We start from the raw sequence: 25,088 nt of genomic DNA, 5'->3' as shown, positions 1-25,088 counted from the left end.
AAGGCTATTAGATACGGTGGCCGACAGGGGCAAACGCCCTGCAACTTCAGAAAACACATGCAAATAGACAAAACACAAGCAAATTAAAAAAACAACTTCATTAATTTGACAACACATGTGCAGCATTCCGCAAACGCGCTGCATATACACACAACACAACCAAATATATAAACGCGCTGCAATTAAAAAACGATGCAAAAAGAAAAGCAAACCCCGAAAAAAGAAGCAATGCAAGAAGAAAAACAACTTCATTAATTTGACAACACCTGTGCAGCATTCAGCAAACGCGATGCAAATACACACAACACAACCAAATACATAAACGCGATGCAAATAAAAAACAATGCAAAAAGAAAAGCACACAAACCCCGAAAACAAATGCAATAAGAAAACGCTGCATCCAGATTCCACAACGGAAGTTCTCCAGACCTCTAGAGGGAAAAGCTAATCAGCTGGATTTATGACCCCTTTTCTGCCTTTTGGGTATGGCTGCATATTAAAAAGAGAACTCCTGTCTCATGCCCTTATTAATAACATAATATATAGTTCTCTTTTTAATATGCAGCCATACCCAATATAATAATAATGTATATATGTCAATGCATGGGTCCGCCCTGGCTTTTTTTTTTTTTTTTCTCTTTATTGACAAAAAGCACCAACATACAAAACTTTCGTTGGGGAAAGATATACATGCTTACATACAATACAAATGTTGTCAATGTACAAGAAAACTTACCTGAGAAAAGAAACAACGAAGAACAAAACAAAGAGGGGGAGCTGCCTAAAATATACAAGTCAAAAGCAAAAAGGCTAGAGAAAGTAAAATTAACATTTAGAGCGGTACACAAGGAGACTAATCAAAACAGTAATTTCCTAGATATGTCACTACATATTTTTCTTGCAATCTTAGTAGATTTGATCTTTTTCAATGAGGAAAAAAACTATTTAAAGTCATTTATAAACCAAACAAAGGAAGGCTTAGAATATCTCCACTTACTGCAATGAATATGATATTTACCCATTAGAATAATCATGTTGACTAAGTCTGATATTGATGAATCTATATTATCCATATAAAAGAGGATGTGTGGTAAAGTCAGAGTAGGGATATTATCCATCTTAAGGCACAGCCAATTATGTATCTCAGACCAAAAGCAGTTGGACACAGGGCAAAAAAAGAACATGTGATCCAGAGTTTCATCACAAAAAAAACAAGGGTCAACATCAAATTTGAATCTTCTCTTAAGAAAGTCAGCAACCGGATATATCTTGTAGATTATTTTAAGGTGAGTCTCTTTGACTTTAGGGGAAACGGGCCATTTAATGAATTTAAAATGTGCTTTTTCTATGGACAAAGCGTCCATGTTCGGAACCTGTACACACAATCCTCTGTTATATCCAAAAACTAATTTAGATTTCAAAGCATCACTAATACAGTTATTATTACATTTATTGTCAAATAAAGTACAATCATTAATGACTAAATTTGGTAAAGTTGGTAAGGGTCTTGATCTTGCATATAACAATATGTTTTGAATTAACTGTAATAATGGTACAGGTATTGCTTTACAGATCTTATTGTATTCTCTATATGTACAGTTTAGATTATATTTGTCTAAAAAAGCTTTATATTCCAAAAAGTTACCATTGTCATCTATAATATCATTCACAAATACAATGCCCTTTTTGTACCAATTATACCTAAACAATGATTATAATTACCCTATTATTCCATAAGGTAGATCCATGTGGAGAAAAGTTATGGGTAAATATCATTTTCCAATATTGGAGAACTTGTTTGTGGAAGTTTGACAATTTAACAGGAATTTTGGTCACCTCAAAATCACATTGCAGAAGAAAATCAAGCCCTCCTACTTTCCTAAATAGATGTCTGGGTATGTGAAACCACATAGAATCTGGTTGTGATAGATATGTTTTCAACCAGTTAATCTTAAAGGTCCCAAACATTGTTTCAAAGTCCAATGCTTTAATACCACCCATATCATACTCTTTAACCAGCTGTGATTTCTTAATATAATGGGTTTTGTTTTTCCACAGGAATTGGAAAACGATTGAATTGGCTTTCTTAACATTACCGGAAGAAACATATAGGGAGTGACAGGGATAAATTACTTTGGAAATACCTTCTGATTTAGACAGAGTGACTCTACCAAAGATAGTGAGATCTCTAGTAAGCCAGCGACTCAACGATTTCTTCATATCTGTTAAACGGTTAGAAAAATTAACATCTTCCCTTCTAATAGTATTTTTAGATAGAACTATTCCTAGATATTTCACTTCAGCTTTAACCTCAATAGATGAGATGATAGAATCAGTTGATGAGTGAATGGGAAGTAGCTCACATTTTTTAATATTGAGGGTTAATCCTAAAGCTTTAGAGAAAATTGATACGGAATCAAGGGCAACATCAACCATGAACTTATCCCTTAAAAGGATTGCTGTGTCGTCTGCAAACTGACTAATTTTAAATACCTTGTCAAATATTGAGATCCCATGCAAGTTGGGGTTGTGATTAATGAACATTATAAGAGATTGGGTGGCTAGAATAAACAGTTTGGGAGAAATCGGGCATCCCTGCCTAATACCGCAGAGCACTTCAAACCTTGGAGTTATACCAGGATTAAGAGACACAGAACTATATATATCAGTATAAAACATCTTAATTATTTTACAAAAGTTGCTCCCAAAACCTAAAAAATCTAGGATTTCAAATAAAAAGGTATGTTCAACAGTATCAAATGCCTTATAAAAATCAAGAAATAAAATAAAAGCATCAGTGTAAATGAAGTTTCGATAATCAAGCATGTCTAGTAGCAGTCTGGTATGATTATGTATGTTTCTACCCTTCATGAAAGCTGATTGACATTCGTCAATAATATGTGGCAATTCCTCATTCAGACGATTGGCATAAACAAGTGCCAGCAATTTATAATCGTTACATAACAAGGTAATTGGTCTCCAATTATCCAATAAAAGATTATCTTTGTTAGGTTTCGGAATTAGAGTGATGAGACCATGTTTCATAGTGGGAGAAAGATTACCTTTTGAAATACAATCTAAATGGGCATTATATGAGCATTTCCACCCTGGCATTTCCCTGATATCACTCCAGAAGAAGGAGAAAAACTCCACGGTTAGCCCATCTATTCCAGGTGATTTCCCCTTGGACATCTGTTGAACTGCCAAGTCTAACTCCTCAATTCTTAGCTTACCTTCCATAAGATGTTTAAAGTTATCTTCTATTGTCTTTTTAGACCCCTGAATCTTATTTAAGAAAAAATAACAATCTTCTTTAGAAAAATGGGATTTATACAAGTTACTATAAAAAGTTTAATGTTTTAGTTTACTTCTTCTTGATTTTCAACAATAACATCATTGATATTTAACTTCTGAATATTTTTCTTTGTCTGTCTTTGTTTTTCCAGACTAAAAAAATAGGAAGAGTTTTTCTCCCCTTCTTCAATCCAACGAGCCCTTGAACGAATAAATGCTCCCTTGGCCTTTTCCAGATATATATTATCAAGATGGGACTGTAAATTGTTTAATTCAGTCTGTTCTTGCTGTGTCAAATAATTTTTACAGCATAGAGTATTGATGCGACTAATGATGTCCCTTTGTCTTATCTTTTAAAGGGTTGATGATTGCTTACTAGTTCTGATAGCTATTTGTTTAACTTTGAATTTAAACCATTCCCATTTACTCATAAAAGACATTTCCAATTCACCTACTTCTTTAACCAGTTGTTTAACTGCATCAGAAAACTCAATATCTTCCAAAAGGGTATTGTTAAATTTCCATATAGAATTAATGTTATTTTCCTTACCACCCGGAGAAAGTGTCAAGGATATTACACAATGATCAGTCAGGGGTGATGCTGAAATATCTATTAACCTCATTAATGAGATTATCTGATAATAACCAATAATCCAATCTTGAGCACTGGCCATTATTAGATGAGTTGAACCAGGTAAATTGTTTTCTGGTTGGGTTTTTCATTCTCCAATAATCTATTAGATTGGCTTTCGTGATCAATTCAAGTATTGTTTCATCAAGTGTGTGGCAAAGTCTCTTTGATGCTAAGCGGTCTAACCAAAGATCAGGGGCTAGGTTGAAATCTCCGTCAATTATTACTCTATCTGTTGAAAAAAGCATTTTCCATTCCTCTAAGTACTTACTTAAGAATGAGAAGAGATTTTTGCATTGTGCTCTTTTGTTATGACCATACACACATAATAAGATGTAATTTATACCATTCATTTCTGTCACGACCATTAACCAATAACGGGTAGAGTCACTTGTATGGTCAATAATTTTCCCAGGAAATCTATTAAACAAAATCATAACTCCTGTGGAGTGTGACATTCCATGACTGAAAAAAATAGAGTCTCCCCATTGCAATTTCCAAAATTTTGTGTCAGCTTCAGCTGAGTGAGTTTCTTGTAAAAAAACACAATTAGCCCTTTGCTCCTTACAGAAAAGAAAAATAGCCTTACGTATTACCTTATCTTTCATCCCCCTAGTATTTAAAGAAATAAAGGACAACATTTAGGTAATAAGTGGATAATCTATAAACAATGCACAAAAGAGTGTAATGATGCGCAAGAATGAGTAGTAAGTCCTGAATCTACATGTTTTGTGTAACTAGCCCTCTAGAACCCATAGAGGCAGAAAGAGAAACCTACAAACTTAACAGCTATTGTAGCAAAATCCTATTTAAATATAAAAACAATTTCGCCTACTTCGTTACAATATTCTTAATTTTGGCATAACGAGATATCAAGGGGTGAGCAGTTGTAGTACCATATATGAACATAGGTAAACAGGGTAGACAGTATCTGTCATATAGTCTACTGGCGTGCAAAAAAAACAAAATGGGAATCATCAACGTAACATTAATCATGCTCCAATCATAGCATCAGGTTATTTAACCTCAAATGTTCAGTGATGCATTAACAAACAAAGTGCGGTTAGTGTCACTATACTCACATATCGGAGCGTTTATGTCAAACAAACAAAAAGACTAACGTTTCACTGAAAAATGTGATTGTAGGCGGAATCAGTGACAGCCATTTAAATTATAACAAACCAAGTGTTCAGTTGGGGTCCACGCTCCGGTTATCGATCAGAGCGTATCCTTCTTTCAAGAATGCCCGTTTACCTTTCTTTCTGGCTTCTTGGACCAGTGGCCATAGCTTCGCACGTGCCTCCCGGTCTTCTTTGGAGAAGTCTTCTTTGAAACGTATGTGCATGTCTTTACACACTCTCGCATCCTTTGAATTCTTCCAAACATCGTCCCGCACCATTCTCATCCCGAATTGAATGATGATTGCTCTCGGTGTGTTATGTGAGGTAGCGGGGTCACCTTTCCTTCCCAGCCGGTGAACGGTGTCAACGGTGTCACGCAGCCGTTCCGCTGACAATCGAACAACTCTCGTCAGTATCCCGATGACAACTTCTCTCGTGTTCTCTCCATCCTTTTCAGTGAGGCCAATCATCCTCAGATTCCACCTTCTTTTGTACCGGGTTTGCTTGGCACATGCTTCTTTCAAAAGGCTGTTTTCTTTCTGAAGGCCTCCTATTTTTCCCTTAAGCACGCAGATTTCCTCTCGGTTTTCTTTTGCTGCGGTTGTGTTAGCTTCAATACGTCTGTCGAAACTCTTCAAAAGTTCCATCTGCTTGTCCATTTTTCTGGTCAGAACTTGTACAGCTTGTAGAATTGCGGCGCCAGTGTTCGCGTCCCACGCTTTCCCTTTAGTGTTTCGGTTTCTTTGGATTCGGCTGTTTAACTGGTGTGTGATCCTTGTTAATTTTGCCTTCTTTGGAAGAGTGTTGCTCCGCTTCCATTTCTTCCTCAATGTCAAAATCATCACATGCCTCATGGAGAGCAGCCAAGTTGTAGTTATGGTCAGACATGGTTCCGAAAAAAGAAGAAAAAAAAACCCCAAAATGTTGTAATAGCTTACTTTTGTCACTTAATTGTGACCCTATATTGAATAGCTGTTAAGTAGAAGGGTTGTTACAGTAGTTTATCACATTTCTAGGACTAAAAAATGAATTTTTTTACCGGAGCCTGCAAAAAGTGCTGCCACTCACTCCGCCATCTTGAAAACCCCCTGTCCACCTGGCTCTTGCAGTTGGTGAAAAGCAACTGTGCTACCTGCGCCTCCGAACTGCGGCCGCCTTGGTCTCGTGAGATTATCGTTGCCCACGTGTGCATGACGTCAGAGCAAGTCGGGATCAAGTCGGACAAGAATCTAACCAGCATGCATTGGGCGGCGATCGCCGGTGATCGATTCTGCGCAGATCTGGCTCATCTCGAACGAGCCTAATGTGAGCAACGTGTCTGAAAGTTGTAGTCTCCTGGGGGTTCCGGCAAGATGGCGGGTTGAGCAGGGGTGTTTTTCTGAGCTCTTCACAAGTAGTCCCAAAGGATAGTTAGAAGTTGTTGAATGTCCACTCTGAAGTGTGGAAATGGATCCGAAACGTGTCATTAAACCAGCAACACTTAAAATGGATACAAAAGGAAGGAAATCCTCGCCTAACGTCGAAAGAATAGAAAACATACGTGAAGAGGAGCATGCCTATGCTATGGATGTATCTCTGCTAAATAAAAGGGACCGCCCTGCTAATGATTCTGCGCCGCCGACACCTACAAAGCAACCCGTGGAAAAGAAGGCCAAGTCAGCTGAAGTTGGTGAGAGTGATGAGGTCTCTAATAAGACCATTCTGGAGGCAATACTGGCCCTGGAAAAGAGAGTAGATGTAAAGCTAGCTGACTTAAGTGAGCGAACAAAACAAAGTAGCGCCATGATTGCTAGCTTAGCGAAGACCGTCCAGTTCAACACGGAGGTGCTGACAGAATGTAAAAAGAAAGTATACAAGATCTGGAGAAACAAAACGACCATCTTTGCAAAGAGAATATTGAGCTTAAGGAAAGAGTCAAAGAACAAGAAAGGTACAGGATGAGGTGGTGCCTCCGGATAAAAGGTTTGGAAGAGAAAAAAGATGAAGATATCCGTGCGCAGGTCATCCAAATCCTGGTTATGATTGCTCCGGATATGGGGTTGAAGCTGGAAGAAGCGGTGGACATTGTCCACAGAGTCGGAAAGAAGATATATAACAAGATCAGGCATATCATCGTTCTGTTCTCTAAAAGATGGGTGAAGGAAGAAATTTGGCGTCGGACCAAAAACTATTCGGTCTGTAAAGAGCAGGGCATCCGTTTTGGCGAGGTGCTTCCACGGGAGGATTGGGAAGAAAGATGGAGGTTGTGGCCATTAATTGAACAAGCAAGGCGGTCCGGTAAACTTGCTTTTTTTCGGGGTCCACATGGATACATCGACGGACGGCGGACTGGTGAGGACAGATGAAGCTGAAGGAACACTGTCTGTTTACGATCTTTAAAGTAGTGGAAACTTTTGGAGGGATGAAACTTTCCCCATAACCCTACGTTTTTTTTTCTTTCCCTTTATTGGTCTGAGGGAGTTAATCTAACTGCTATTAAACTAGCTTTTTTAGTTTTCTATTTCTGGTGCTCATGGTAAATGAGAGAATCTGTTCTGGTTCTTTGAATGTTAGGGGCTTGAAAGACATTATTTAAAAGAAAAAAAAGTTTTTTTGTTTTGTAAAGGGCAAAAATCTCATGGTTTGTTTTTACAAGAGACTCATTCTTCTGAAGCTGATGCAGCTTTTTGGACTAATCAGTGGGGAGACAAAATCTTATTTAGTCATGGCTCAATCTGGAGGGGTGGCGATATGCTTCAACAAGTTCCCTGGAGAAATATTGACTCATCGATCCGATGGAGAGGGACATTATTTGATGGTGGTTTTGAAGGTGGAAAATGTATTCTTTATAATAACCAATGTTTATGGTTATAATAATGATGCTCAAAACAAAATACTGATGGAAAATATCACACATGTGATTTTACAGCTAAAATGATTGTACCCTACTGATTACATCTTAGCAGGAGGTGACTGGAATATAGTACCAGATGAATGGGTTGATAGAATGCCTCCCAGATTATGGAAAGCACAGCAAAATGACATCGTAGAAAGTTTTATAGCAGACAACAGTTTGATTGATGCGTGGAGATTCCTTAACCCTGGGGTTAGGACATTTTCTTGGTTTAAGCCTTATGGAGAAAGCAAATCTAGGATTGATTACTGGTTGGTTAGTGATAACTTTCTGACATACGTTAAACAATCTCAAATTTCTAATGCGCCACTATCTAATCATTGTTTCATAGATCTCATTTTAGAACCTTCAGTGAGGGAAATCAGAAACAAAGGTTATTGGAAGTTCAATTCTAAGATGTTACAAAATGAGGATTAATGCATTAAGGTTAGGGAAATCATAAGAGCTAATGAAAATTATGATTCAATTGTAGGTTATGGTAGGTGGGAATTTACTAAATTTAAGATTAGAGAATTCACAATAAAATTTTGCAAGGAATTAAAATAGGGAAAAAAGACAATATGAAAGTAATTTATTGCGGGAAATTAATCAGTGTTGCAGTAATTTGGACCCAAGATGAAGTTGAACAAATCTCCGGGGACGGACGGGCTCACAACAAATTTCTATCAATTCTTTTGGAATGATGTGAGAAATTTACTATTTAAAGCGTTACAGGAATGTATAGAGAAGAAAGAACTGATGTCATCTATGAAACAAGGTTTAATCACTTTGATTCCTAAAGCTGGTAAAGACAAGAGAATCTTAGATAATTTGAGACCATTTACACTTTTGAATACTGACTACAAGCTACTTTCTGGAGTTGTTGCTACTAGGCTAAAGGGAGGTATGTCGACCATCATTGGTGAGACACAATCAGGTTTTCTGAAAGGAAAGTTGATTCACAACAACATTAGACTTGTTTTAGATTTACTTGAGTACAGCAATATTATTCATGATAGTGGGTTTATTTTATTCTTAGATTTTTATAAAGCGTTTGATTCTGTTGAACATCCTTTTATTTTGAAATCTTTACATCACTTTGGATTTGGTGAGAAATTTATGAACATAACTGGGATGCTATATTATGGAATCAATAGCTCGGTAGCTCTATGGCATGGCACCTGTCCTCGATTTGAGATTAAGAAGGGAATTCGTCAGGGTTGTAGCAGCACTCCACTTTTATTTATTATGGTAGCAGAAATGTTGTCCATTTTGATTCAAAATAGTCGTATTGAAGAGTTAGTTGTAAATGACAGACAAATTATCATAAGTCAGTTGGCTGACGACACAACTTTGTTTCTAAAAAATTAAAACCAAATCCCTTTAGCCTTACAAATTATCTACCATTTCTCAAGAGCTTCTGGTTTACAATTGAATTTAGATAAATGTGAAATTTTAGCACTTCATGATTATCCCTTGCAACCTCTATATAACATAAAGGTCAAGTCAGAGGTTAAATACTTGGGTATTGTTATTTCCAGGGATAAGACAACGTCAGACAAAATGAATATATGGAACAATATAGAAAAATGTAAATGAATCTTAAATAGGTGGCTGCAAAGAGATATCACTATTTTTGGGAGAGTTTTGTTATCTAAAATGGACAGCTTATCCAGACTTATCTACCCGGCTTTTTCCTTACCCATCTCTACAAACATGATCAAGGCCATAAACAAAATCAATTTTAATTTCATATGGAGAAACAAATGTCAGTACATAAGGAAAATTAATGGTTACCCCCTTGGAAATAACCGGGCGTGGCTGACGATGACGTCTCTTTATAACGTCTTTGACGTGCTGACGTTAATTTCGGGGCGGGGCTATATAGGCTTGTTTTTTCAGTGTTACGGCTTGAAAGAGCTCCATTTTGTGAAAGCAGTTGAAGCAGAGCACCGTCCCTGTGAAAAGGCGAAACCTAGAAACGACAAAAAAAGTCAAAGTTAGCCGACGAACTGCTCGATAACCAAGTCAGTATCCGAAAGGAAAGCAAATCTTATCGTATGTCCGATATCCAGAACCTCCAAACTTTTGGTAAGTAATTTATATCAAACTACCCGGTAACGTTAGACAAGGTGGGGGAAGGGCGAGTGCCAGCGAAGCTAACCGTCAAGCTTCGTGCCTGCGTCGAGTTTTTTTTCGCCTTTTAAAGGATTTGACTATTATAATGCTTTGATCCTCAAAGTAATCGATTCGACATTAACTTTGTAAGTCATGAAAGATTAAATGTATACATTTGACATTATTTTCGTGTTCATTTTATCCGACTAGCAGGCCTTTGCTAAATCTGCCGCCATTAGGCCTGAATTGTGCTACTAACGCGTTAGCTTATTCTTCATACGTGTTCGCGTCGACACGAAAATCGTATGCCTGATTAAAAGAAATATCCATATAACATTCATTCCAATTGGTTATACTCTTTTTAGGAGTCGATTCACACTCTAAAAATTAAAGTTGCAGTGTCATGACTGATGTTAATTCCCGACCAATCCTGTTTGCCATCTAAAGGGTGCCGCTCAGCAGTAGGCTAGCTAGTCTCCAATAAGCTGTTAATCTTATATTTAGCTTGTACGTCTGCGCAGTTCTTCATCCGAAAAATTAAACTTTCAAAGAATCTGCCAGATGTCAAAACAGGGGAGAAAGTGCTGATTTTATAGTGCGGTAGGATAAAATGTGGCATTCAATGTGAATGACTAAACTATTAGGTAAAGATGCTTGATGGTTAAGATGAACTGTGACTAGCACTCAATCTGTTTGAAAATTGTATTGTTGTCTTTATTGTCTTTTACAACTCCCTCCTCCAGACCCCTTTGCTGATGCAACTAAGGGTGATGACCGCCTCCCAGCTGGGACAGAGGACTATATCCACATAAGAATCCAACAGCGGAACGGCAGGAAGACCCTCACCACTGTCCAGGGCATTGCCACTGACTATGACAAGAAGAAGCTAGTCAAGGCCTTCAAGAAGGTACCACAGAAATAAGCAATAGCCGTCTCAGTTGGTGGTTAATACGGTTTTGTTTTACAGTATGCTGCCAGCTTTTACCAAATGCTACTGCAGCGAGATGTGTTTTCAGGCCCCTGTTAACACTGACTAATTGTATTTGCTATTCTTTTTTTCTTTTAAACCCTAACAGAAGTTTGCTTGCAATGGGACAGTGATTGAGCACCCAGAGTATGGTGAAGTGATCCAGCTTCAGGGAGACCAACGCAAGAATATCTGCCAGTTCCTCATCGAGGTAAGTATTGATGATAAAACAAAATTTGCTGCACTTGTGCGACTCTACAGGAGTTTCCTGCATATGTGGAACAGTGCTGACTTGAGGCACAGACTGAAGGTCAGAGGTCATTTTCCTTTATTTGATCTCTTGTTTTCTTTGTAGATTGACCTGGCCAAGGAGGAGCAGCTCAAAGTCCACGGCTTCTAGAAGCTGCTAGCAGCCCTCTCCCCTTCTTTCCTAGAAGGCCATTAAACTCCCTCTCCTCCTATGTGCTGCTGTTCCTCTTCCTCCCCCCTCTCCCCCCTTGCAACCCCACCAGCTCCTATTAGCTAACACGTGAATTACCTCTCCCAAACATGGGATTCTGTAACACCACCACCCCCCTACAACACCAGGGGGCAGGCTCGCTCTCACAAAGACACACCACTGCAGCTCCACACATCAGGGATGAGTGGTGATGACCCTCCCACACACTTCCTCCTTCCTTTTCCCCTGTTTATTTCCTTTTTTAATTTCCTCTTTTTAGGTCTTGTGCCACAACAAAAGAGGCACTGTTTCATGTAACATTTTTGTTTTGTACTTCAAGGTGTTTCAATAAAACGTTGAGTCTCCATATGTTGGAGTGGTGTCATGGGAATGGGGCCTGGGTTTGTACAAGAAGGTCACAGACTTTAAAACGGTTTACTGCTGAAGTGGTACACAGGGTTGAAAATTAACTTTTTGTCCACCGTCCAACTGGCTAGTGAATGTTCAAATTTTACCAGCCACTCAGAGTACTGTTGAAGGCTGCGTGAAGCAAATCTCCTGGCCATTTGCATATTTTACCAGCATTGCTGGCTGCTGGATGGTGCTAATTTTGAACCCTGTGGGTACATAAGAGGAGACAAAGGCTGCTAGGAGGGGACAAGGATTCTTGTTTAGGCATTTGCTGTGAAGTCAGTATTTTGCTAGCATAAGTAGCCTCCCTCTCTTCAGTCTGCTTCAATATCTCACTGGCATGGTTTACCTGCCCAGCTACCTACTTGCAGGTTACAGAGCAGAAATTGTGTGAAGTACTTCTTCAAATTTGTTTTGCTCCATAATTTAATGGCACAATACTTAATGTTTTGTTTTTGCTGCCAATCTATGTATTAAAACTAAATGGGCCTTCAGTGGTGGTCCTGCTTTGGTCAGAGTGAAGCCTGTTATGTGGAAGGCTGACTCGATTTATTAAGTGATCAGGTGAATCCTCCAGAGTGGGAAGCAAAATACTGGTAATATTTGGCTGTAGCTTACTAAGTGAAAGTATGACAGAAGATAACATTGCGTATAATTTTGGATTTACTTGTCAATTAAGTGGTTTCCTACTCTGGCACTTGACCGGCTTTCTAATGTGGTCCGAAAACACCGGTTACCGCACATATGGTTATGGACGCTTGAATCTTAAAGTTCCTATAATGCAATAATTTATAAACAGTTAAGATGTAGTGATGCTGAATACAGTAAAGATCAAAGCCATGGCCAGGTCGCACTGTGCTCTTGTGACAAAGGGTGATGGAGAACAAGTCTGTTTTGCAAAATCCACATTTGGTTCAATAAAATGTCTGCAGTTGATCAGCATGTCGTGTTTTTTTGTACATGTGGGTGATTTTTATGTCTTCGGTTTGCTTTTTGGTGTCGATTTCTGAATCGTTCTGTGAACAATAATGATATACCTATCAGTCATCACACTACTGGGGTTGTATAACAAATCTTTAGTTGTCCCAAACTTAAAAAAATAATTAACAAATACAACCTAATGCTTACTATGTGTATGCGCATAACATTTCAAATAAGAGAAACTGAGAAAGTGTAACTGAGTACCAACATTTTACTTTTATTTCATATTTTAGGATATATTTCAACTCCACTATGTGTTTACGCATGAATATTTTACACACAAAATGTAATTATTGGGATCCATACAAAGTACCATTTAGCCCATTTTTTTACAAGGACAAAATTATTTAATATACTAAACATGGGTGGTGGGAAAGTTCTATTTTTCTACAAAAGGAGAAGACCTTGCTTAAAGGAATTTTGACAATTTAAAGACATTAATAAAAGAAATAAAACCTTTTTTTAAATCATTAAACATGTTCCAAGTTTAAAAGTACGTACGCAGAATAATACATATCCTATTATTTAATCATTGATGGATTAAGTGTTTATCACTTTAATGTTACAGCAGGTAAAGGTGGAGCTCATATTAATTACTGTATATCGGTATCAATAAAGTCTTATCTTAACCTATAATATAACATAATTTATTTGTTGATTATATTACACAATATCAATCAGTACACAAAAGCGCATATAGTACTGTCTATGGTTCGCGCTGGCGTGCACGTATTTTGTCCCTTCAAGGGACCCTTCTGACTCCATGGCAACGTAGCTACCACCACAGATAATCTCGTTTGTTTGTGCAGGCGGCAGAATCTGCTCTTTTTATACAATCAACGATAAAACTGGAAAATGTGACTTTACTTAAAATAAACCAACGCTTTACGCTGTATTGATTACACAAGACGCATTCATGAAAATACAGGACCCTTCAGAACGATAAGATGTTAGCACTGTTAGCTGCCCTGTAACGGTAACCAGTTATTCTTTGCTAACGTGTTGTTAACGTTAGCTGTTAGCTAACGTTACATATTAGCTAGCTATTCTAACTTTATGTCATTTTCTTTATTTTTGTCTGACTTAGCACTGCGAGGGACAATTCCTCACTACAAATACGTTTGGTAACTTTATTTGAGTCAGTTTAACTGTTAACAACGATATAGTTTAACTGTAGCTAGCTAGCTAGTTACTTGTGTACTTTTACCTAACTAGCTAGCTAGTTAACGTTTGCATTTTGGTATTTCTACCTTTCTCAAATACATTATTTGATTACTTTTCCATCACGGGCCCACATATCAACCTTTCATTTTCTTACCCTAGTTGCAAGGAGTAAGCTAAAGAAGAAAATGACTCCCTTTAGTGCTTAGCAGTGGTGAAAGAAGTAACGTTATGCTGATCCTTTACTAAGTAAAAGTACTAACACTGTGAAAATATTCCACAGTAAGTAAAAGACCTGCATTCAAAATCTTACTTAAGTAAAAGTATGTATCAGCAAACTGTAAAATAAACGTAAGTATTCATTGTGCATTAAAATGTTCCCTGCCCGTTTTTTACTTTTATCAGTGGTGTAAGAAGTATTCAGATATTACTAGTAATACAACACAAGAAAAAGTCCTTCATTGACTATGCTACTTAAGTTAATGTATTAAAGTATAATTCACTAGACAGGAAGGAGCCGAAAAACTGTCATCTGAAAAATATGTAAAAAGTACTATATTTACCTCTTTCAGGTTGTGGAGTTGAAGTATAAAGTTGCATAAAATGAAAATACTCAAGTACAAGTACCTTGAATTTGTACTTAAGTACAGTACTTGCTTAAATATACATTTCACTATTCTACTAATATACATTCACTATTCTGTGGCATATAGTACCTGTAAATAGACTTTACACACTATACTCAGTGGTAGAAAATGTATTATATGAGTATACATTATATGTAAAGTAAGAAAAGTATATGAGTTTTTTCTTAATTAAAAGTATGAATACAACCGTATGAAATTAATTCACAATTGAAAATTCTGCATTAAAAATGTTATGAAGGGAAAATACAGAAGTCGCCTTTTATCAACAAAGTGTACTTACAGTATCAAAAGTACAAGTGCTGATTGTGCATATTTTAAGAGTGTAAGATTATTCCATGACATATGCTATTTTATTATTATTATTATTGACACATTATTGTTAACTAACTTGTTGTTACTGTTGTAAGCTGATTGGAACTGATGATATTTTATAATTTTTATCATCGGGTTTTTAATGTACATTTGAATCTAAATATCCATTAAATGTTTTAAAAAGTACAATGCAGTAGGTCAAAATGGAGATACATGTACCTCATAATTGTACTTGAGTGCAGTACCTCAATAAATGTTACTACTACTGGCTATACCAAATATAACATTTTAACATCGAGGAAAATAAACAGAGGCATTTGGAAAGCCTGAATAATTGATAATAATGGTTTTAATTGTTATTCTTCTCCTGTCAGAATTCCCAGAGATGTGAGCCTTGTTACAGTTGAAGGTGTCTTCTTAGAAAGAGACAATGCAGGTAAGAAAGAACATCTTTCTACTAATATGTACCCAGCTCTACTCTGTTACATGTAGTTATATATTTGGTATGTCCTGCTCCTCAGGTGTTGCCTATTTGGGAGCTTTCCATCCCTCTCCCAGCCGTGCTGATGATTACTCTGAGTCTCTACATGATCTTCCTGGGGATCGGGCTGTGGATCCGATCCTGCCTCAAGGTTGGTGCTGCAGGCACGGCACTGCTCTCTACAGAGCAAGGAGGCCTTTCTCCTCACTACAGTTTGTAAAATGTAAAATACATCAAATGTGCTGTTTACTGGAACTTGCTCTAAACATAGTAGCATGGATGTAGAGGAAGATGAATAGGAAAGTAAACCCAGGCCTATCAACACTAAACTCAAGTCACCATGTGGAGAATGTGACAACTTTGTGGCTCCCCCCGGTGTTAGAAACCAGACAAACCATGCCTTCCTAGGACAAATCTATTCATTGTTTTTCTTCAATTTTCTGGTCTTGCACTACTCCAGGAAAGCTGTCTGAGGTTATTCATGTTTTTTCTTAGGATTTGATTGTCTTATTTTTCCAAAAACAAAATGTTATTCTATCACAATCATTATACAAATGCTATAATCATATAACATGGTACACCAAGTCGAACATTTTTCTTCTTTAAATATAAAAAAAATGTTTTCACTTACCTATTCATATATAAATTACAAAGAGAGTTGTTGTGAAGCATTTGGTGTCATCTTTTTTTTTGACCATCTTCAATTCCTCCAGTTTGCATATAAAAGATCAAGACTAATGATGGAACCTTGAACTAGTTAATACAGTAGCTGGAAATGTTTTAATTATTATGATTGGATTTTATTTGTTTGGATTAAATGAAAATACTAATGTGTGGTTTATTAGTTAGGTTTATGTTCCACTATATTCCTGTTTGTCAACACACACAAGTAAAAAGTACAGAAACGTCAGCGTGGAGAGTGATGCAAATTCTTGTCTGTTTTCTCTTCAAAAGGACCGTTGTTCTTCAGAGTGTTGTGACTGCTGTCCAAACATTTCCGTATGTGACCAGTGCTTCAGATTTGCGGAAATGTGTGACTGTCGCCTGCCAACCGTGCGCTCATGTCGGGCCGTTTCGTGCCCTTCTCCTTCTGTAAGTAGCCTTCAAACACTCCACAACATTACTGAGATAAGTGGATACTCGAGAGCCTTTCTCAACCATCAATATGCAGTTAAATCAGGTTCTTTTTCTCTCTGAGCAGGCTTCTGGTCAGTTTGTAAACCCACTGTGATATTGAGCTATATAAATAAAATTGTCTGGACGTGACTAGTTTTCAAAGCATCAAAGTCAGATATTGGTTTAACTTGATTTAAAGTCTGCGAGGAAAATCCTTTTAGAATAGAAAAGAACTTACTTGCCTGCCAGAACAGGACATTTTTGTCCCAATGACTTACAAAGAAGACTTGAAACCAATGTCTATGCATTTGAAAATCTATCCTTTTCTCTCCATTTTGGTCTTTTCATCCGCCACTAAGCCAGTGGTTTCTACCTAAAATGGGTCTACAAAAACACTTATGCTGCGGTCAAATAGTCAAAAAATGATATCCTATGTCTTTTCCTAAAGATTTTTTCCTTGACCTCGATAGAAAGCGTCATGAGGTGAAGGAAAGATATGAAGGACAATTAATTAGGTTTTAGGGAAAGACAACACGGTGCTCAGAGAAGCACTTACACTCGGCTACGTAATTATGCAATGGCGGATGTTATTGACGTGGGTCTGTTGGGTCTGTTAGATACTTTGCCCTGTGTGTTGGAATTGAAATAAAATAAGGAATATAGGCTACCAGTCACAAAAGTAAAAGGAAATGGTTGCTGAGAATGTTGCTCACACTCACCCTCCTGTCCACTCATACTTATCCCCATGAATCCTAATTAGTATGATTGTATGAAAATAATTCTTAAATGTACACAATAAGCATATTATTTGTTTTTGTGAACGGCCAGATGGTGTGTTGCTTTAAATGTTGCTGCCGCAAGGAATTGTGGGACGGCATTATCTCCTTTCCTATGCTAAAGGAGAGGAGAAAAGCGGTATTAAAGGACTTTTCCTGAGCATCTAGAGTTCCACCAGCTCTTATCATGGCTGCCATTTATACCTCTTTCACACCACCTACCAGGGTTGGGCTGGGGTTGTCTGATCAGGGTTCAACCCTCCTTTTGGAACTTCAAACCAAGCCAGTCTACATGGGTATATCCCTGGTCATGACAATTCAGAGATCACCTGGGTCAACCCCGGAGCAATGCATCATAACATTTACCTTAAGTGCTAGAAATGGGCTGCTTTACACATCATATTCAGTGAACAGGACAGCTATAACACACACTCCAGTCTTAGCCAGCAGAAGTAATGTTTTAGTAGCTACTTGAAGCTTACATACATTACATACATACTTACAACATCGGCGGCGACCTGTGACGACTGCCCCACTGTCATTTCCAACCAATCACATAATTTGTCCCGCCCCGGTTGTTAGGTCGTGCGCAATTCACATTGAAATCGACCGTAGTCTACCCTGATCAAACCCACCTGGCGACCTGGGTTGGGAAGCCAAGTAGATCGAGGAGGGTTACCCCATTTAAACACACAGTCGACCTGGGTATAACCCTGATGGAGCCATTGTTGTAAAATGGGTCTTAGATACTTCCAGGTCATTTCCCTTATTAACCTTCCTAAGTAAAAAACACTATTCCACCACAGACTCAGTCTCACATTGTAGTGTGTGCAGGAGAAAACTGGATATCTGAGTTTAAGCTTGTCACTGTATCACAAACATGGCTGAAGTTCTTCTGCTTATCACTGATGATAAATAGCCAACATTGTCTTATTACCAACTCTCATATTCAATCACACAACACAGGGGACGGAGCTCATAGTCTGTTGTCAGAATCTTAAGTGTTGTCTAAGTGCTCCTTGCCAAAAAGCTCACCATAGAAAGTTTAAATACATAATTTTAGTGAACTCTTGTGTCTGATATGTTTTCACACAGTGTGCCAAATGGGACTGTGCCTGCACCTGTCAGCCTCCGGAGTGTGACTCCTGCAACTGCCTCTGCTTCGAGATCCGGATCAAGTAGAAGACGAGGATCGAGGTGCACCAATGTCAACTGAGTGACCACAAGTACTTTAGTTTTTGAATTCTTTGAAAAATGTTTTTAAAGTATATGCCTTTTATTAGAGAGTTTACAGTGGAGAAATAACAGGAAAAAAAGGGAAAAGACTGTTGGGGAAGACTGTGATTTATGCTCAGCATATTCATTTTCTGTAAAATGAATGGAGTTAATGGATGAAACAACCAGACAGTAAATATGTGATAAATTAAATACCTGATAAATCAACGTACTTCATCACATTGATGCAAAAATGTACAGATTAACGGTTTTGCTCATCGAAATCAAATATCTAATGTTGATATTAAAACATTAGATATCTGCTATAATATTGTACATGTTGATACTTCTGTACTTTATAATCTAATAAAATTGAAATGTCAAAGGGAGCGATCTATTGATGCAGAAGCACAATGATAGTTTTGTACTTGAGTAAGAAAGTTTGTATTTTGCATACTGACTGCTCAGATACAAAGTATATATAGAATGGCAAAATCTCTGTGGACCAATTTATCGCCTCATATCATTCAGCAACATGCGGCTAAATCAGGTCCCTCTCAGCTCAAGGACAGATAACTCCTAGGAAAAAAGAACTGGAGCACACTGATTCATTTGCAGCCTTTGATTTTGCAAACAGACTTACATTTCAACAATTCATTGTCTTCAGCAGAGTTAAAAGAACATTGTATTCAGCTTTCAGAATTAGAATATTACTCAGAAACAGGGTTTTTAAATTGTCAAAGATTGATAAACCTCAACATAAAAACTGAAAGAATGTTTTAACTGACACTATCTGTTGTTTAACACTTCATTTTGAATACGAGAGGACTTTTTTAATATCTTTTACTTTTGATGAAATACAGAATTGTTGACTTGGTTTTGTTGATAAATTTTGTATTGCATATTTTGAGAAATTTGGAGTTCATTTGGTTAAAGCTAATGTGTAGTGTATCTTTCAGTACTTTCCTGATTTCCTGTCAGTAGTTTCATCAGTAATCTCCTGAAACATCTGGTCACTGTTGTTTTTATCAAACAAACAGGAAGAAAAAGTGCATTTTTGGGGACTATTTTCAGCTGTGGTTTAATCTATATTTGGTGCTCTAGAGAGCATTTGTGGCAGCAGAACTGTGTATGTTTTCATGGAATTTGGTGACTTGAATAAAATATAGAATATCACCAGACTTATACTTTAATGTTAAAAAATGTTAGTACTACTAAAGTAGCTTTGTGATGTTATTTTAAACATTCTGTTTTTTTTTATTTATTCTGAAATATTTAAAAAATGGATCCATCTAAGTGGTTTCTTTGGCCACTTGAGCTCAGCCTTTATCAGTCCCATAGCTACTCTTTCTCTCTCTCTCTTTGTGGGGTTGTGATTACCTTGTGAGTACCATGACTAAAAACATTTAGACTAATTATAAAGATTCTTATTTTCCCTGATGCTGTCAACTGTCCTGCTCAATAGTTTAGAGGTCCTGTCACTGTGCTGTTTATTATTTCAGATTTAGGAAGCGATCTTTTGATTTGGGAGTCAACTTCAAAACACTTTTTCACTACCACACTTCAGAAAACTAATGTCACATTATTTGACAGAAACTCATACTGTCTCTCTTTTAGGTAGTGAAATATTCTAGCTAAAAAACCTTCATTTTTATTTCATAACATTTTTTAACAAGACCATATTATTTCAGTTTAGTTTTTCTTAAAGGATGTTTTTATTTAGTTTGAAGTTTATGACAAGATTTTCCACTGCTGAAACTGAAACTTAAATAATCAAGTTTCAGTTTTAGTTTACGATAATGAGCTACATATATATATGTGTGTATATATATATATATATATATATATATATATATATATATATATATATATATATATTATATATATTAGGGATGGGACAGTTCACAAAACCCACGGTTCGGTTCGTATCACGGTTTTAGGGTCACGGTTTTCGGTTCTGTACGGTTGTTATTATTTTTTCTTTTAATCTTTAACACTCCAGAATAGGGATGGGCGATATATATCGTTTACGATAATATCGTCATTGTTGTGTTAACGATGTGCAAATTGACATTATCGAGTATTTAAATTACTTAGAAAAAAACACTTCAAAACAAGCATTGGAACCGATCGGAATGCTACATTCACTCATGTCAACAAAGATGGCGGCGCGTGATTGTGCAGCGGCTACTAGCTCTCCTGTCGGTGTATATTTATAAAAGTACAGCCACACTGAACTAATCAATACAGGACCACAATAAACACAGCTGTTTCGAAAGCCTTCCAGGCGGCTCATAACATCCCGGAGGACGTAGCCAGACCGGGCGCTCCAGGTCGTTGTCGGCGCTAGCACGCCGAGCTAGCTACCGGCAGGATGAGAAAATAACAGCGGCGGAGCGCAAGACTGCATTTTTGTGCACAATGAATGGAGTACCAACCGCAGGATCATTGCCCAGCACGGCTCACCTGACCTGGAGCCCTGTCGGTAATATATAGGCCATTTTATTTACTACGAAAACAGCACACTGCCGTCTACATAGCCCCCGATGCTAACAAGTTTGGCTCACTGCTAACCATAGTGAACAAACTGCAGCGCGATCACCTGGAGGGGATACACAGCAGGGGACTTTTACAAGGCGTTCTTAAAATCTGTACTCCCCAGCTTTTTTCCAGCACGTAGATTGTGTTACTAGAGGGAGGAACACACGAGACCATGTATACTCTAACATCAAGAAAGCATACAGAACTGCTCCTCTCCCTCACCTGGGCCAGTCAGGTCACAACCAACTGCTCCTGATCCCAGCATAAATCCTGGTCAGAAGGGCTATCAGTACCTGGCCTGACACTGCCCTATCACAGCTCCAGGACTGCTTCCAATAAGGACATGGTTGTGTGCAATAAGTTACAGAACAGAGTCCTTTTATTGTTAGGATTTCATCTTGCTTGTATGCTGCACAATTTACATTACAGCAGAGGTGTACAACTGAATGTGTACTCAGAGTTCAATGTTCCTACACTAGTTCAATTAGTATTAGTATAGTATTATTATTTTGTCTTTGAATTGTTTTTACTTGAATACTTACATTTTAAAGAAAATAAATAAGAACTGTTTTCATTCAACATTGTGCCCATTATTATCATCACTGATTAAGTAACTCAGACTTTTAAAAACATATTTTTAAAGGATGTCGTCTAATTATCGTTATCGTCAAAATCTGAAAAAATATCGAGATATTATTTTTTGTCCATATCGCCCACCCCTACTGGTAATGCATCTAAGAGGCTGATTAATCTGAGACAGGGCACGGGCAGTGTGGCAGAATACTCAGTGGAGTTTTATTTTATTTATTTTATTTAATTAGTTTATTGTACAAAATACATTAATCTTACAAAAAGATGTTTTGTACCAGAGTTAGCTAATGCTAGTTTTCATCTGCAGTCCCCGGGCAGGTGCACACAACATTAAAACATTATATTACAAATAACTGTCAATAGTACTAAGAAATACATGACAGCGGACCTCGTAGTCCAACATGTATTCCGTCCCCATGGAATACCTGTGGACATCGTTTCTGATAGAGGCCCACAGTTTATCTCTCGTGTATGGAAAGTGTTCTGTGCTGCTCTGGGTGCGTCTGTTAGTCTGTCATCAGGTTTTCATCCTCAATCCAACGGACAGACGGAGAGAGCAAATCAGGACCTACAGTATAGGCGTCTCTTCGCTGTGTGGCAGCTCAAATCCAACCTCATGGGCGAAACATCTCCCTTGGATAGAGTACGCATACTTGCTTCCTGCTTCTTACAGTGCAGACGCTCTATTGCTTGCTCCTGCTTCTGCTTGCATATTTTTGCTGATAATCTTGCTTTTCCTCTGAGAGAAACTATGAGCAGCGGCTCTTGGATACTTATAAATCACTGGACTATACATTTTCTGTAGACATAGTAGGCTATTGTCATATTTGAAAATTTTTCTGCGTGAGCGTGGCCTACCAATAGCTCAAGCCTGTCCTAAAGTGACTGTAGTTAAAGCTAATTAGCAGCAAGATGCCACCCTGCTCCATAGAGGACTACTACAAACTCCTTCAGAAGATTGCAGTTCTGGAAACCAAAATTTACCGGTTAGAAGTAAACGTGGAAGTGAACAGATCATGTGGAAATGACACCACTTTACCAGTGACCCAAAACAATGGACAAAAGCATGCTAACACACGGCTAACTAGCACCAGCAAGACCACAAAGAAACAAGAGGGCTGTGGAACGGATAATACATCAACAAGTGGCAGTCCTCCCTGGAACTCTTTTGGTGCAAAGCCAAATCATTTTCCTGGGAAATGGGAGTACGACTAACGGGCAGAGCACAGCGCCCTGAGATTTGTGATACGACCGGCTGGCCTGCATTATCATCCAGGCAGAGCGCCTCTTCAACCCCTGTACTTAGCAGGACACAGTCATGGACAGCTGCAAAAGGGAAAATCAGCAACAAAATGCCTCCCCAACAACTGAGTGTGCAGGTGAAGAACAGATTTGCTCCACTGCTGCAGGACCCTGGACATGACCTGGATTACGTCTCATCGTCACACAACAGGGTAAGGACTGAGAGCAATTCTAAAAGTAAAAAGCTACAGGGAAAGCTAATGACTGGGCCCCAAACTCTGATTGTGGGTGACTCTGCTGTGAAAGATATAAAAAGCAGTAAAAACACCAAAATACTCTGTTTTCCCAAAGATATGGTGTCTGACTTGGCCCAAAGAATCCAGGATATCATAGCAGCACACCCAACTGTGAAGAACATTATACTGCATATAGGGTCAAATGATGTTGTAAAGCAAGAGTCTGAAGTGCTGAATCGTGACTTTATGAATCTGCTGAACACAGTCAGCTCCCTAAATGCAAAGGTGTTTATCAGTGGCCCTATACCACCAGTCAGAGGAAGAGCTGAGAGATTCGGCAGACTGTTGGCACTGAACAAATGGCTTTCAACTGCATGTACCAACAACCATTCTCTGCAGTTCATTGACAATTTTAACATTTTCTGCAGACATCTTTTTAAAGCAGATGGACTATTCCTTAACAAGCCAGGAGTAAAGCTGTTCACCTCTAGCCTACTTTACTTTCTGCGCCACACATCTGCTCCCTTGGCCAAGGACACGAGACAAGATGAACCAAAACAAGAGGAAGACACAACAAAGTGCGGCAGTGAGCCACCACAGCCTCCACCTGAGCAAAGATTTGACCATGGGAGACCAAAGAGCAGAGATGAGAAATCTCAACACCCCTTCTCACCCGTCCAACACTCCTCAAACCCCTTGGACAACCACGACAGCTTTGAGTACCTCTTTAAGGATACTTCGCTCTCCCCTCTTTCCCCCATCCCCATGTTGGAGTTCACTGACCAGATGAAGCAGCTGGTAAATGCTGGAACCAAGTATGCCCCCCTTCCTTCTCCCATCGTAAAACGCCAGGCACCTCTGCCCCCTCAAGGACGGCAGTAAACTCCTTCTCCCCAAACTGATAAGGATACTTGTGTACAAAATGCAGCAAGCATTAACTGATATGGGCTGGGTCCAGGCTGCATGCCTAGTAGCACTCATGACTCTTTCCAAGACAAGCCTGGGCCCTGCGTATTAGATTCTTCCACAATTTATGTTGTGATAAGTAATAGAAAAAGAATGGTGAATAAGCACGTGACTGCAAACTTTGCAAATTTAGCATCCATTCCTCGTCAGCCACAGTCTGTCCCAAAAAAATGAAAACGCACTAACACTAGCACTACTAAACGTTAGGTCTTTGGTGGGAAAATCATTTTTAATCAATGATTTTATTATCAAGCACAATCTTGATTTTATGTTTTTAACTGAAACCTGGTTGGACCATAATAACAGTGCTGCTGTTCTCATTGAGTCAGCCCCCCCTAACTTTAGTTTTATGAGTGAGAATAGAGTGAATAAGAAAGGAGGTGGAGTAGCTATTTTGTTTAATGACTCATTCCAATGTACGCAATTATCTTACGGAAATTTTGCTTCTTTTGAATATGTGGCTCTTCAGCTAAGATCCTCCCCTCAAGCTCTACTTCTAAATATCTACAGCCCACCTAAATACTGTGCATCCTTCTTTGATGACTTTACTGAACTGCTGTCTATAATCTGTATTAACTTTGACCGTGTAATTATTGCTGGTGATTTCAACATTCATGTTGACAACCCCCAGGACCGAGGGACCAAAGAACTGTGTTGTGTTTTTGAGAGCTATGGACTGACTCAGCATGTGACACAGCCCACGCACAATAAATGGCACACTCTGGACTTGATTATCTCCAAGGGTCTGAACATTTCCAAGGTTGTGGTGACTGATGTTGCTCTCTCTGATCATTCCTGTGTTTTCTTTAACGGCACTATCTCTGTGCCCAAAAGTGTTCAAACAAAGTTAATCAGAAAACGGTATATCACTGAAAACACCAGTGAATCATTCATTCAGCTTTTCTCCTCTACACCCGCCCTCACTGGGGCCTCAGTCACTGAGCTTGTAGATAATTTCAACTGTAAAATT

At 38.3% G+C, this 25,088-nt stretch overlaps 2 protein-coding genes across 3 annotated transcripts; both read left to right on the top strand.

Moving 5' to 3' along the window:
- Positions 1-9,821: 9,821 nt before the first annotated feature.
- eif1 (eukaryotic translation initiation factor 1) lies at positions 9,822-12,789 on the top strand. Its single transcript, XM_028600610.1, has 4 exons — positions 9,822-10,009; positions 10,780-10,943; positions 11,113-11,214; positions 11,359-12,789. The coding sequence occupies exons 1-4, from the start codon at positions 9,979-9,981 to the stop codon at positions 11,401-11,403; spliced, it is 342 nt and encodes a 113-aa protein (XP_028456411.1). The 5' UTR covers positions 9,822-9,978; the 3' UTR covers positions 11,404-12,789.
- A 796-nt stretch (positions 12,790-13,585) lies between these two features.
- On the top strand, positions 13,586-18,770 carry si:ch211-198p11.6 (guanine nucleotide-binding protein subunit gamma 3). 2 transcript variants are annotated; one of them, XM_028599877.1, is made up of 5 exons: positions 13,586-13,810; positions 15,329-15,390; positions 15,476-15,586; positions 16,390-16,527; positions 18,423-18,770. In XM_028599877.1, exons 2-5 carry the CDS (start codon positions 15,385-15,387, stop codon positions 18,507-18,509), a joined length of 342 nt encoding a protein of 113 aa, XP_028455678.1. In that variant the 5' UTR covers positions 13,586-13,810; positions 15,329-15,384; the 3' UTR covers positions 18,510-18,770. The 2 variants fall into 2 exon arrangements, with proteins under 2 accessions (XP_028455678.1, XP_028455679.1); XM_028599878.1 differs by lacking the exon at positions 13,586-13,810 and adding an exon at positions 13,817-13,958.
- Positions 18,771-25,088: the final 6,318 nt, after the last annotated feature.

This window comes from Perca flavescens, chromosome 15 (assembly GCF_004354835.1).
Source record: "Perca flavescens isolate YP-PL-M2 chromosome 15, PFLA_1.0, whole genome shotgun sequence".
Taxonomy (NCBI): Eukaryota; Metazoa; Chordata; class Actinopteri; order Perciformes; family Percidae; genus Perca; species Perca flavescens.
This window is presented reverse-complemented; position numbering and strand designations above follow the sequence as displayed.